This window comes from Caretta caretta, chromosome 2 (assembly GCF_965140235.1).
Source record: "Caretta caretta isolate rCarCar2 chromosome 2, rCarCar1.hap1, whole genome shotgun sequence".
In the NCBI taxonomy this organism is placed as follows: Eukaryota; Metazoa; Chordata; order Testudines; family Cheloniidae; genus Caretta; species Caretta caretta.
In genome coordinates, this window is record NC_134207.1 from 222,678,183 (window position 1) to 222,690,804 (window position 12,622).

Sequence of the window (12,622 nt, forward strand, 5' to 3'; positions counted from 1 at the left end):
TTGCCATTGGAGAAGCCACCTTAGTTTTCTTTCCCAGGCTGTTCAACTGTCATCTGCTGAATACTCCCTCTGCAAACTTCCCACTTCACTTCTCAGCATGCCAAACATTCCTGTTATCACCCTCTGACAACTGCTTGGGCCCAATCTCCCGCTCAAGTGCTTGATTTGTTTCTCTGCGGAACTATGCTACGTGGTCCCCTTTCCTGAATGTTAGGATAGTAAGTAGTATTATTTCCCAACAAATGCCCATTCCAGACATCAAAGTCTTTAGAAAAAACCCGGTTTCTGGTGTTTTCAACCTGGAAATTAAGTAAAGTTTTAACAGTGAAGTGACAAATTGGGGGGAAAAAAGACAGTCTTACCTTGTTTCCTTCTTCCTTCACTTGGGGTTTTATGAGTTTTACAAAAGAATAAAACAATTGGCGAATTCTGGAATCTCCTATAAATGCAATATGTTTGTCTAGGAGGCAGTTTTTTGCTTCACTGCAAAAAGAAACAGCATTACAAAATTAACATATTACATTATTTAAGGAATCAATTTAATGAAGGAAATTGGCAATTCCTTAAAGGAAATCTTGAATGTTATACAGAAAATTCTAAACATTACATCTAACTCTAAAGAAGGGTAAATTGTTTTTTTAAAATACTGAATGCATTACATATAACTAGGAATAAGTATGAAATAAGGAGCCACCCTGACCATTTGATTCTACAAATTACTGCAGGAGTGAAAGGACTCTCTTTCCCATTGGGTGGTGCTGAAAAATCAAAAAGACTGAGTAGTTGTATAACTTTGTTGAGTAACAGAATAATTCTGAGTGATAAAGGTATCTGTCACGGTTTCTATATTAAGTGAATGAAGAGAAAAGTGATAGGTACTTTTATTTCTCAACATTATTTAGTCCATTTTCTTAAGAAAAAATTCTAAAAAAGGAATATATATTAACTATTTGGGATATTATAACTAAGAATTGTATTTGCCCTTTAAATCACAATTTGAAACCATATATAAAACATGTGATGCACCTTGAGCTATCTTGAAATTCTTCATAATAAACAAAACATGCAGTATAAATTATTACTACCACTCTTATCTATTTATATTTAGTAGCATGATCCTATTATGCTTAGCACCCTAGACACATAATGAAAAGAATATCTGCCACAAAGGACTTACACTAAGTGCCCTTTTCTGATCTCTGATAAATTATGTATTTCACTGTAACCCATTTAAAAACAATCAGATGCAAGCATGAAGACAGCCAAAAGAGATGAGGCTATAGAGACTCAAAAGACTGCAGTCCAGTATACAGATTTCTTACTACTTTCCCCTGTAGAGAACAGAATAAAAATAAAAGAATGTAAGGTGATATCCTTACCTATTTTTATATTTATGCATCATACAAGTATGGGGCTGCCATACTTTTTCCCCAAGAAATCTCCCACTGGAGAGAAGATATTCACACGTATCATCACCTTAAAAAAATTACACTAGAATTAGAATCCAACTACAAAATGTATCATAACCACCAACTACCTTATTTTTTTTAAAATAAATAGTTGAAGTTTAGACCACACAAAGGTAAGAAATCACTAGCACTGACTAGAACCAAGTATATTGTAAGGACAGGTTTCAGAGTAACAGCCGTGTTAGTCTGTATTCGCAAAAAGAAAAGGAGTACTTGTGGCACCTTACAGACTAACCAATTTATTTGAGCATAAGCTTTCGTGAGCTACAGCTCACTTCATCGGATGCATACTGTGGAATTATATTGTAAGGAGGTCCCATACAAATTTCCCCACATAATTTTGCCATTTATTACTTCTCACTTCTGTCTGAAAACATTCCTCTGTCTGCAGCCAAATGGTGATGATTGCCTAATTTCTACTAAGGAGCAGGTAGTGACCTGAACTAAATTAATACTTGGGCCTCCAGAGTTAAAAGAACAGAGCATCAATCCACTGCGTCACCTATCATTCTACAATTATAACAACATAAAGTGAAGTGATTAACATACTAGCACTCTAATGTAATGCTCTTCTGTAAAGATTTAGCATATGGTTTAAGCATTTTATATACAATCTAAGTCTAAAAAAGAAATGTGCAGGATTATCAGTTTGTATCTGCTTGCTTAAAATGTAATTACCACCTTAAAGCAGGCGGAATTAGATCTCAGTGTTTCAGCAGAAAGAGGTTTGCATAGGAATTCTCTGTAGCCTCTGATTCTGCACTGCAGTCAGCTCCTTCAGTCTAAAAGTTGCAAACTAAGGGTCAGCTACAGAAATGTGATTTTTTTCTTCAAGCTCAAGTAAATGAACATCTTAGGCATGAAACTAATAAGTCCTTTTTAAAATTGTTATGAATACCTGGGCCTGAAGAAAAAGGAAAGATTTTGCTGCTGTTCCCAAGATACTATTTTTCCAATAAATTAACATTGAAAAAGGTATGATTTCTGAACTTTCTCCCAAAAATGAAAAAACAAATGATATTCATGGGCACTAGACCTTCATTCAGAATGATTCCAAAGTGCTTTACAAACTATTTAGGAATCACTGGTTTTTAGCCATCTACAAGGTAAAATGCACCCACTGTACAGCAGTTCACAGCAACATTACACACTAGAAAAATGTAGTTATCTGAACTGAAATTTGTTCTGGACATAAGGAATAGCCATCTTAGTCTTGAGAAGACTATTATGAGATTTTTGGTTATCACTAGCCTAAGCCTCAATTGTGCATCTGATCCAGAAGAGGACACCTTTAACTGTACAGTGTCCCCAAACACTGACTCAAAGAGAAGGCTACTTAATGAATCACCACTACTTCATGAAGAACCTAGGATTTCTTTGGAGGTGTTCTAAGTACTGACCCAACCAAATCCTGCTTAGCTTGAAAAGTATGATGAGATCGCAGCCTCTGCAGTAACAAACAAAATTCTCACATATGTACACCATGCTTTGTTCTAATAGCGTAAACCTTAGACTTGGGTTCTCTGCATGGAAAAATCGTATCAAATTTTTATGTGGAGAACAGAGTTTCAGCAAAGCAAACTGAACACTAGTTTCTTATAGCATGGCACTAGAGAGAAGAAAACTAGAGGGGATATTTATTAATTTTCTATAACTAAGTTACAGGAAAATCTGTAGAAAAGAGATACAGTGTGTTGAAATTGCTTAATATGAACTTAAACACAGATCACTTGAGGATCTGCACGAAGACAAGAGGCAGTGGAAGAGAAAGGGAGAAATAAGCACACTGAATAAAGAAAGGTTATTTTCTCGTCAAAGTATTTTACACAGACAGCAGCAGATTCACATGAAGATGATGTAGCTGTGGTAGCATACAGAATGGACCCATTTCCTTTTCCTCCCCTGACTAATTTTCATTAGACAGAATTGCTCGGGGTTTGTTTTTAAATTTGATATACCTTCCCCAACTTGTATCTTCAGTTTTCCAAGTACAACTTCGAGACAACAACTCATTGGTCCCAATATAGGGTAGTGTTGCTATCACAGCATAGCTGCATGTATTTCAGTGTTGGGTGAAGATATATTAATAAACAAAAACATTAATAACTACAATTGACAGTGTATATAAAAGGAGTCTAACTTACATCCCTCCACCCCAAAAATACACTAGGTTTTCTCAGAATAGCTCTTCTACCTCAAAAATGAATAGTTAAGGCATGCAGCCAAATGATGTCTCATGCTATATATCTCTTCTCTTATCCCATGCAAGTTATATCTCCCACCCAATCTAAACTATGCCCCCTTTTGTTTTGAAATAATATACTGCTTGATATTCTTTGAAAAAATAATATGCCTCTTAATTAAAACTAAAAAATGTATTTTTGCATTATATTTCCTGGTTGTTGGAAAGACTTGAGGTATTTTCACCATTACCTGTCTTCTAATTAAAAAAAAATGTTTTTTTTAATTTAATATTAATGAGATTCTTATATATAAATATGTAAAGATTATATGACATACAAATTTTAAAAAACATATTTAAGATGCAGAATAATAAAGGAATACAAAGGGACAGAGAAACCTTTAGATTGAACATTTATTAAATTACATTGATTAACTAATAAAATTCTCAGTATATGCACTCTCACATTAGTATAGCCATGACAAAATAAGCGAATTCCTATGGAAGGTAAAACAAAAGTTAAAGTATCAAAGAAAAAGCTCATGTGGGAGAACTCAGCTACAAACAGAAAATTTCTTCCTTGTACCATGAGTTCAAATCATAAGCTGCCACATACCTATTTAATATTGTGAATAGGTAACAAAATGAATTCATGTCTACTTGCTTTAGATGGGGAAATCACGAATATCACAAAATAGCTCAGTCCCCAAAATTTTGCTATATTCTCTGTCATGAATATCCAATATTTCCTGCAAAATGTGAAATCTACAAATGTCATTAATATAATTTTTTAGCAGTGTATTTGTAGCGGTGTTGGTCCCAGAATGCGAGAGAGAGAGGGAGAAAAAGAAAAGGTTGGTGAGGTAATATTGTTTATTGGACCAATTTCTTCTGTTGGTGGGAGAGACAAGCTTTTGAGCTTCACAGGGGCTTTCCTTCAGATCTGGGCAAGATAACCAGAGTATAAGCTAAATACAAGTTGGGACAGATTGTTAAGCATAAGGGGTTCACAACTGATACAAAGATACTAAGTTCAGAAGGGACCATTATGATCATCTAGTCTGACCTCCTGCACAATGCAGGCCACACACATCTGTAAGACTACTTAACTGTTTAATGTGCACTTCATTTTAACAGGGAGTAGGGTGTGTTACAAATTGTTGTAAAGGACCATACTTAAACCTTGATTTTTAGTGTCTACCAGAGTTATGACTTTAAGTTCCCAGGCTCATCTTTTGAAGGTGTTGTTTTCTTTGAGGACATGGAGTGAGAGGTCAGATATGGAGTGACTGCATTGTGAAAAGTGTTCACCTATGGGTGATATTGATCACAGTAGAAGAGAAGATATGTCTGCAGATTTTGCATCTGTTGTTTTGGCAGAGTCTGGTGCTGCTTTCATTTGGTGTGTCCTTATCTGTGGGAATCTTACTTTTGATGATCAAACAACCCCCCACCCCCAACTTTGCCAAGCTGAAGGCCAGGATAGGGGGATGGGGAAAGATTTCTATCAGAAGTGTTCCCATCAATATGGGTTGTAATTGTTCGATAATACCCCATCAGCATTCTGGCATGGGGCGGTAGATGACACCTATGCAAGTTCAGTCAGTGGGGATTTTTATTTTTAATTTGAAGCAGGTTCTCCTGGGATATCCGGGTGGCTTATTCCATGATGTGATCTGCTTCTCTGGTGGAGTGTTCTTGTTTAGCGAAGGCAGTTTAGTGCATTTTGATGTACTTTCTCTTCGGAGCAAAGTCTATAGTATCTGAGTGCCTGGCTGTAGATAACAGATTTCTTGATGTGTCTGGGATGGTTGCTAGATCTGTAGAGATAACAATGGTGATTTGTCGGGTTCCTGTATATACAGTAGAACCTGAGAGTTACGAACACCAGAGTTACGAACTGACCTGTCAACTACACACCTCATTTGGAACCGGAAGTATGCAATCAGGCAGCAGTGCAGAGAAGAAGAAAAAAGCAAATACAGTACAGTACTGTGTTAAATGTGAACTAGAAAAAAATAAAGGAAAAGTTTAAAAATTTTTTTGACGAGGTAAGAAAATTTAAATGAAACAAGCACAGGAACAGTTAAGATAGTTAAAAGCGGCATTTTTCTTTTGCATAGTAAAGTTTCAAAGCTGTATTAAGTCAATGTTCAGTTGTAAACTTTTGAAAGAACAACCATAACACCTTGGTTCAGAGTTACAAACATTTCAGAGTCACAAACAAACCTCCATTCCCAAAGTGTTTGTAACTCTCAGGTTCTACTGTAGTTGTTTGTAGGATTTCGTTTGTGATGTGCTCTCCCGGGTGCCACCTGGAATTGGGGTACAACTGAGCCCCCTGACCCACCAGCCTGGGCTCCCTTTCACACTGTATTGTGTAACAAGCTGCAAAACCCTCCAGCCTGCACTTTCACCAGCATTCAGATAGGTAGGGACACACCTAGCTGCAGTTACACAAAGGCTCTCAAGCTACCAGCTTCCCAGCCTAGGACCCCTGAGCAGTACCATCCTGGCCTGGTCAAATATGGCCAGTACATGGGTTTAATACACGGTCCGCCTCTCCCTCAATGTAAAGAGAACGATGCACACTTGTAGTAACCAAGCAGAAATTTTCCCCATGCACTCCAGTCAAAGCTCACTGGTTTAGATTAAAACAAAACAAGTTTATTAACTATAAAAGATAGATTTTAAGTGATTATAAGGGATAGCAAACAGTTCAAAGCAGATTACCTAGCAAATAAACAAAAAACACTAACTAAGCTTAATATACTAGCTAGACTGTGTATGAATAGCAGATTTTCACCTTAACTGATGGTACAAGCAGACTTGTAAATTCTTAAGACACAAGCTACACTTGCTTTGCAGCTTGGACTCCCCAGGCGTTTCATACACAGGCTAGAAATCCCTTGAACCTGGGTCCAGCACTTTCCCTAGTTCAGTCTTTGTTCCTCAGGTGTGTCCAGGAGTCTTCTTATGTAGGGAGTGAAGAACCACAGATGATGTCACTCCCTGCCTTATATAGCTTTTGCATATGGCAGGAACCCTTTGTTCCAAAGCTTGGTTCCCAGATCAGTCTGTGGAAAAATACTGACATCCCAAGATGAAGTCCAACATCATGTGGCTTGGTAGAGTCATAGCAGCCATCATTCACAGGCTGTCTGTAGCGTTCTCAGGAAGGCTCACCAGGAGGCAGATAAGCTTCTCCTAAGGCCTACTGTTCTCCCGTCACAATCAGCTATCTAGACTGAAAGCATCTGTCTAGTGGCCATTACCCAGGTGTAAGTACATTTGAAATACAGATACATAGTCAATATTTATAACTTCAGATATAAAAACGATACATGCATAGAAATAGGATAATCATATTAAGCTAATCATAGCTTTTCTAATGACACCACACATGACTTACCTTGCATAAAATTGCATCGTAATTATGCTATAACCACATCATCATTATGAAGAATATTGGGTGCAGTGCACACCATTGTTGAATCTGATTATGGTGTCCAGGAAGTTGATGCTGCTTTGGGAGCGTTCTAGAGAGTTTGAGAGAGGGGTTGTGGTTGTTTAAAATTTGTGGTGGAAATCTGTAAGGGAGCTTAGGTCATCTGTCCAGAAGATGAAAATATCGTCTATATATCTCAAGTATATGTTGGTTTTGTGGTGCATTTTTGTAGAAATTCTTCCTCAAGGTGGCCCCTGAAGAGATCAACATATTGGGGAGCCATCCTAATACCCATGGTTGTTCCCATAGTTTGGGCAAAGCATTTGTTATTAAATCTGAAGTTGTTGGGGCTGAGGATGAAATGGATGAGTTTGGCAATATTTGGCAATGTGTTTAGGGTGGATTTCAGAGCACTGTACATTGCAATTATCATAAATATTACTACGAAGAATTAAACTTTGTAGATGCTGAAAACTAATGGGAGATACATCATGAATACGTAAAAAAACAACTGTTGAACTTTTTCTGCTTTTGTATTACTAAATGTGTGCACCTTTCCCAGCCTGCTCTAAACAGTCTACACAGACACACACTAACTTCATAGCATTTGGTTTTATTAGACAGAAATTTAAACACAAGGTAAAAGTTCAACACATGCCTTCTCTCAAGGCGTGGTGCTCCTAAGGTTCCTATAGTTTATCCAGTTCAGATAACAAACCTCCTGCACCACTGATTCAGTAAGACTCAACAACCCCCAGCAGAGTGGATTCACAGACAAACACACGAACTTGTTACACTGAAGAATCCAGCCAGAAATCCTTGCTGTCATAGTTTTTAATCACTCACTACTGATCCACCTGATTTACACCTAGTTTAGTTGTATGTATCTTAACTCTGTGACCGGTTTAATCATTGCCTAGGAGTGAGAGACAGTGAATGGAAATAGCTGATCTGTGGAACATGGCAGTGCTGAGGTTTTTTTTTAAAAAAACATGCATTATTAACTGCCCAAAACCTTTTTTTATGTATGTTTGAATGTAGCTGAACTCAGTCTATTATTTTTATTGTATTAACACAGCACCTAGAAGCCCTAGTCATGGACCAGGGCCTCATTCTGCTAGGCACTGTACAAATACAGAACAAAAAGATGATCCCTTACCTAAAAAGCTTACATTCTAAGTATGATACAAGAGACAACAGATACATATAGGCAGAGGAGTAAAAGGACATGAAACAATATTTGGTTATAATGACAGACAGTGGTCCCAGCACACTAGCACCCTAACCAATGTCATGTGTTTTTTGCAGGCATCATGGCAAAGGAAAGTTTTGAGAAGGTTTTGGAAGGAGAATAATAATTAGTTTTCCAGATGTTTATGGGGAGTACTTCCCAAGAATGAGGAATAGCATGGGAGAAACCACAGAGGCATTTGTTTGAAAATGTAACCAAGTGTCTGATGTAGGCTGGCAGAACGGGCCCAGAAAAGCATGAGAAATTCACAACATTAACTCTCCATAAAAAAAAGGTTTTGGGCAGTTAATAATGCATGTTTTTTTAAAAAAAACCTCAGCACTGCCATGTTCCACAGATCAGCTATTTCCATTCACTGTCTCTCACTCCTAGGCAATGATTAAACCGGTCACAGAAGGCACTGGATGGATGTTAGTCCTTTCAATGAGTCCCTGTATCATCTGTTCATCCCTCATCTCTCTGCTGGTCCAGCACAGCCCAATCCTCCCTCCCAGCCCTCCTCCCCATGAAGGGGTAGGCATCAGTAAAGGCCCTACTGATTGAGGAACTGGACAGAGGATGCAAAAACAGTGCAGGGACGAAGAGTCAGTGGGGCATGTTCTGAAGTGGGGACACAAATGCAGGGTATGGATGTGGGTGGTTTATGCTAGTAAGAGTAGTTTAGGGGTATGCTGGACCCTCAGCACTTGTGCCAGAGTGCAGCCCTAAAGGATGAAGCATGGCAAAGGGCAAGAGCTCTCCCAACCCCCCTCCCCCGCCCCTCCCCCACACTCCCTGCACTGCGCCAACACCCCATATTCCCTAGATTTGCACCAAAAAAGATATAAAAATCTGAAAATGTTATGAGCAACTCAAGTTAAGGATGCTGTGCATCAGTTAACCCCTTGAAAAATAACCCAACTAGCTTTTCTTTGTTCACAATCACTCCCATTGTTCAGGAAACAGCCAAAGACCAAAATGACATATCCTAAGTACTTATTAGCTTTTCATCTTGCCTCTATTTAATTAATGCTCATTTCCTTCACAGTATATACTTCTACTTTAGAGCACTTAAAAACATCGGCTCTAAAACCAGAAACTTTGGTTTTGGGGCAAAGCTTCCAAAAACAGCCCCAGCAGAATGCAGGAAGAAAACAGCTTATGTGCATAACACAAATTTATCTGAAAACTGCTCAGGGTAGGGCTGAAACTCAGAATGTATGCATATGGCTCAGGTTCAACGATCAGAGCATGTCACCTTGAGCTACCCAGTCAGTATGACAACAGAGCCCTAGTCTTCTTACATAAACACAATTCACTCTCTTTGGTTCATCAGTTAGGGTCAATCCAATCTGGAGCAGTAAACTTAATTTTCCAATAATTTCTTTAATTTTGCTTCCCCAGGAAGGGGGTAGGGGGAACAGTGGATACCGAAACAGTGCTGGGATAAATCCTGAGCAGGTAAGATCAGTTCAGGGAAGATAATATCCATAGTTTGAGCTCCAGGTGTTGACAAGTAAATGTTTTAAGAACCAAGTGATTTTGTAAACATGTGATTGGGGGGGACAGGGGAGGGGGGGACAGACGACTGTATTTGTGCAATCCCTTGCTCAAATGACTCCTTATTTGGACCACTACCCCCACCTCACAACCCAAAAATGAACAACAAATTTTAAGACAATTGAGTCAGCACCTGGATTTTAAGACATGTCTACACAGCAATCAGGATGTGTGATTGCAGCATGCATAAGCATAAGCAGACTAGCTCACTAAGAACAGCAGTGTAGCCACAACGGCATAGGCAGCAGCATGGGCTAGCCCCGAGTACACACCTAGGGTCCCAAGTGGAATTTAACTTGAATGCCTAGACTATACTGCTATTTTTAGTGAGCTAACCAGATCACAACTAGGTCGCCTATGCCTATACATGCTATGATCACACCTCCTGACTGCAGAGTAGACCTACCCATAGAGCACTGAAAAAAGTATTTAAAACAGTAGGCGATTTTGAGGCCAGGTCTACACTACAAACCTATCCTGGTGTCACTACATTGCTCGGGGGTGTGAAAAATCCACACCCGAGTGACCCAGTTGTATTGACATAATCCCCGCTGTAGACAGCGCTATGTCAACAGGAGAGCGTCTCCTGTTGACACAGCTGTCGCCTCTGGCAGAGGTGGATGAACTATGCCAACAAGAGAAGCTCTCCCCCTGGCATAGTGAAGTGTTCACTAAAGCACTACAGCAGCACAGCTGCAGCTTTTTAAGTGTACACCTGCCCCGAGCCTTAACTATAACAAAGCTGAGACTCCACTATTATTATATGCAACTGTAACAATCTCCATTCTCACACACCTGAGCGAGAAAGTTGCAGTGCTGTAAGGTGCCAGTGTAGACAAGCCCTTACATCTGTAAGATTACAGCCATGTGCAGTTGCAGGATTAGGGCCAAAATTAGCCAATAAGACCTACAATTTCCCAGCATTTTCCTACTAACTTTTCTTCCAAACATGCAATAAGAGAAATTTTTACCATGTTTCAATAGAAAACAAAACCTAATCAAAAACATTTAGGAAGTACAACATCTCCTCAGTCAACAGCAGAAAAAGACCATTGAGACAATAAAAGCTAAAGCCTTGACCTGCAAACATTTACACACATGCTTTACTCATATGAGTAGTCACATGTGTTTCTGCAGACTAAAACTTAGTCTGCAGACTAAGGCAGTCTTAACCAGGGGTACGCATACCTGTGGGGTTATACAGAAGTCTTCCAGGGGGTACATCAGCTCATCTAGATATTTGCCTAGTTTTACAACAGGTTACATAAAAAGCACTAGCAAAGTCAGTACAAACTAAAATTGCATACAGACAATGGCTTTTTATATTGCTCTATATACCATACACTTAAATGTTAAGTACAATATTTATATTCCAATTGATATATTTTATAATTCTATCGTAAAAATGAGAAAGTAAGCGATTTTTCAGTAATAGTGTAGTGTGATACTTTTGTATGTCTGGTTTCACAGGGGCAGTCGTGTTAGTCTGTATCCACAAAAAGAACAGGAGTACTTGTGGCACCTTAGAGACTAACAAATTTATTTGAGCATAAGCTTTCGCGGGCTACAGCCCATAGAAAGGAACATACAGTAAGAAGATATGTATATACATACAGAGAACATGAAAAGGTGGAAGTAGCCATACCAACTGTAAGAGGCTAATTAAGCAAGATGAGCTATTATCAGCAGGAGAAAAAAACTTTTGTGGTGATAATCAAGATGGCCCATTTAGACAGCTGACAAGAAGGTGTGAGGATACTTAACATGGGGAAATAGATTCAATATGTGTAATGACCCAGCCACTCCAGTCTCTATTGAAACCCAAGTTAATGGTATCTAGTTTGCATATTAAAAGTTTTTTTTTCTCCTGCTGATAATAGCTCATCTTAATTAGCCTCTTACAGTTGGTATGGCTACTTCCACCTTTTCATGTTCTCTGTATGTATATACATATCTTCTTACTGTATGTTCCATTCTATGGGCTTCAGAGTAACAGCCGTGTTAGTCTGTATTCGCAAAAAGAAAAGGAGTACTTGTGGCACCTTAGAGACTAACCAATTTATTTGAGCATGAGCTTTCGTGAGCTACAGCTCACTTCATCGGATGCATACCGTGGAAACTGCAGCAGACTTTATATACACACAGAGAATATGAAACAATACCTCCTCCCACCCCACTGTCCTGCTGGTAATAGCTTATCTAAAGTGATCATCAAGTTGGGCCATTTCCAGCACAAATCCAGGTTTTCTCACCCTCCAACTACAACTACAGCATTGGCGCCCCATCATCTCAGGCATTGGCACCCTGACAGCAGGATTGTCTGGCTATGTAGACTCCCTCCTCAGGCCCTACGCTACCAGCACTCCCAGCTACCTTCGAGACACCACTGACTTTCTGAGGAAACTACAATCCATCGGTGATCTTCCTGATAACACCATCCTGGCCACTATGGATGTAGAAGCCCTCTACACCAACATTCCACACAAAGATGGACTACAAGCCGTCAAGAACACTATCCCCGACAATGTCATGGCTAACCTGGTGGCTGAACTTTGTGACTTTGTCCTTACCCATAACTATTTTACATTTGGGGACAATGTATACCTTCAGATCAGCGGCACTGCTATGGGTACCCGCATGGCCCCACAGTATGCCAACATTTTTATGGCTGATTTAGAACAACGCTTCCTCAGCTCTCATCCCCTAAAGCCCCTACTCTACTTGCGCTATAT

General features: G+C 39.1%; 1 protein-coding gene across 1 annotated transcript in view; it reads right to left on the reverse strand.

Annotated features, from left to right (window-relative positions):
- The window catches only part of CASD1 (CAS1 domain sialic acid O acetyltransferase 1), a 58,519-nt gene that overhangs the window by 41,372 nt on the left and 4,525 nt on the right, over positions 1–12,622 (reverse strand). The window contains exons 2-3 of the mRNA XM_048838165.2: positions 1,380–1,476; positions 363–483 (exon numbers count right to left, since the gene is read on the reverse strand). Coding sequence (XP_048694122.2) covers positions 363–483; positions 1,380–1,476 — 218 coding nt within the window. The remainder of the gene's footprint in view (positions 1–362; positions 484–1,379; positions 1,477–12,622) is intronic.